The following is a 2242-nucleotide window of genomic DNA, read 5'->3' as shown; positions in this document are numbered from 1 at the left end:
TTCACAAGAAGAAGAAAAACTCATCTCATCTTAAATTAACTTAATCTATTTGATTCATTCATTCAAAATTCAGATGGCACCTCCTTCAACAGAATCTAATCAACCACTTGCTAATGGTAAAGAAAAACATGTTGTTAAACAAGAAGAAGAAAAAGAAGATAACGATGCTCTTGAATTTTGCACACAACTAACAGGTTCAATTGTTGTTCCATTGGCTTTGAGGTCTGCTATTGATCTTGGGATCTTTGACATCCTATCCAAAGCTGGTAATGGTGCACAACTCTCTGCAGATGATATTGCTGTTAAGATTGGAACCAAAAACCCAGAAGCAGCAACAATGTTAGATCGTCTTCTTAGGTTGTTGGCAAGTCACTCTATTCTAAACTCCTATGTTCCTCAACATCCTCAAACCCTTGAGAGATTCTACAGCCTCTCAAACCACTCCAAATATTTTGTGACTGATGCTGATGGTGTCTCTTTGGGACCCACTTTGGCATTACTTCTAGACAACGTCTTCTACCAAAGCTGGTCAGTTTTACGTTTAATTAATTAATTAATTATGTACTATAGAATAGAGTAATAATTATTAATTATAAGCTCTGAAGTTGATTCAGGTCGGAGTTAAAAGGAGCGATCATGGAAGGAGGAATAGCGTTCAATAGGGTTTATGGAATGCATGCGTTTGAGTATCCACGTGTGGACCCAAGGTTCAATGATGTTTTCAACAAAGCTATGGTTAATTCAACAACTATAAACATGAAGAGGATTATTGATTGTTATCAAGGTTTTGACCACATAACTAAGCTAGTTGATGTTGGTGGTGGTCTTGGAATTAACCTCAAATTAATCACATCCAAATATTCACATATTCAGGGAATTAATTTTGACTTGCCTCATGTACTACAACATGCCCCTGTCTACCCAGGTATCTAGCTAGTAGAAGTGAAGTGCTACGCATGTTATGCATTAAATTAGTAATTTATATTCATTCATTCATTCATTCATGAAGGTGTGGAACATGTGGGGGGAGATATGTTTGAGAGCGTTCCTGCTGGGGATGCCATTTTTATGAAGGTAAGCTTTTACAATCTGCAGTTGCTATAATTAGCTATTTAGCTCCCTGTCTACCCAATTATAAAACAGTTGTAATTATCGAGTTCATCGTTCATATTGTACTTGAATTTTGAACAATCATGATATCAAATGATTACAGTTACAATATTAAAATTGATTGAGATGAGAGTTTTGTCTTTAATTTGAATAAATATTTTTTCAGTGGATACTTCACGATTGGAGTGATGAACATTGCTTGAAGCTGTTGAAAAATTGTTACAAAGCTATTCCTGAGGATGGAAAGGTTATTGTGGTGGACACAATCCTTCCTGTTATGCCAGAGACAACAGCCAATGCAAAGACTGCTTGCATGTCTGATGTTTTAATGATGACTCAAAATCCAGGAGGAAAAGAGCGAACTGAGCATGAATTCAAGGAATTGGCTAAAGGATCTGGATTTAGTGCCATCAAACCTATATGCTGTGTATCTGGATTGTGGGTTATGGAGTTCTTTAAATAGCTTGCTAGCCACGTCTTTGGCTCAACTTTGGGTGTCTAAACAAATGTTTACATATATACTTTGTGCATTAAGAATGAATGTTTTTTTTCTTACTGATTCTAATTAAGGGAATAAGGAGGTGTATGATGTTTTGAAAATAATATGAGTTTATGATTTCGCAACTAGAATAGTTTTTCTCAAACATTGATTTGCCTATATTTTAATGACATTTTTTATCAAGTCAAACTAACTCACTCAAATTGATACCAAAAAAATTTAAACTTTGAGAAAAACACAAAACAACAATACACTTATTTAAAAAGAAGAATTTAACCTATTTTTAACTCTATAATTCATTTTATTTTTTGTAATCTCTATTAAATTTGTTTATTTCGTACCCACTTGCCATTTTATTTTATGGAATTAGTCACTTTTGTCCTAATCATTGGAAAATGGTTAAATGCTTGTATTTGCTTAAAAAGATTTTGCAAATTGACGCATTTTCAGTGTTACGTTGAATAAACAAATGAGCAGGATAATTACGTGATTGTCACACACACATATATACAAAACTTCAACGATAAACTTGCAAATTGACATGTAATTGTATTCTTGTTTCTTTGCTTAACCATATATTTCCATCTAATCTCTTCTTTTCACGCGCAAATTACCGTTCATTTAGTCTTTGGA

At 33.8% G+C, this 2242-nt stretch overlaps 1 protein-coding gene across 1 annotated transcript; it reads left to right on the top strand.

Annotated features, from left to right (window-relative positions):
- LOC11423294 (anthranilate N-methyltransferase) lies at nucleotides 1–1737 on the top strand. The gene is made up of 4 exons (XM_003626566.4): nucleotides 1–528; nucleotides 615–925; nucleotides 1010–1074; nucleotides 1277–1737. Exons 1-4 carry the CDS (start codon nucleotides 74–76, stop codon nucleotides 1571–1573), a joined length of 1128 nt encoding a protein of 375 aa, XP_003626614.1. The 5' UTR covers nucleotides 1–73; the 3' UTR covers nucleotides 1574–1737.
- The last annotated feature ends 505 nt before the right edge of the window (nucleotides 1738–2242 follow it).

The sequence above is a fragment of the Medicago truncatula genome, chromosome 7 (genome assembly GCF_003473485.1).
Source record: "Medicago truncatula cultivar Jemalong A17 chromosome 7, MtrunA17r5.0-ANR, whole genome shotgun sequence".
Lineage (NCBI taxonomy): Eukaryota > Viridiplantae > Streptophyta > Magnoliopsida > Fabales > Fabaceae > Medicago > Medicago truncatula.
The sequence above is the reverse complement of the archived record's forward strand: the minus strand, read 5'-3'. Positions and strand labels throughout refer to the sequence as shown.

Coding starts and splice junctions, on each gene's coding strand:
- LOC11423294 (XM_003626566.4), top strand. CDS start 74: ATGGCACCTCCTTCAACAGAATCTAATCAACCACTTGCTAATGGTAAA. Junction 926..1,009: donor ACATGCCCCTGTCTACCCAG/GTATCTAGCTAG, acceptor TCATTCATGAAG/GTGTGGAACATGTGGGGGGA. Junction 1,075..1,276: donor GGGATGCCATTTTTATGAAG/GTAAGCTTTTAC, acceptor ATATTTTTTCAG/TGGATACTTCACGATTGGAG.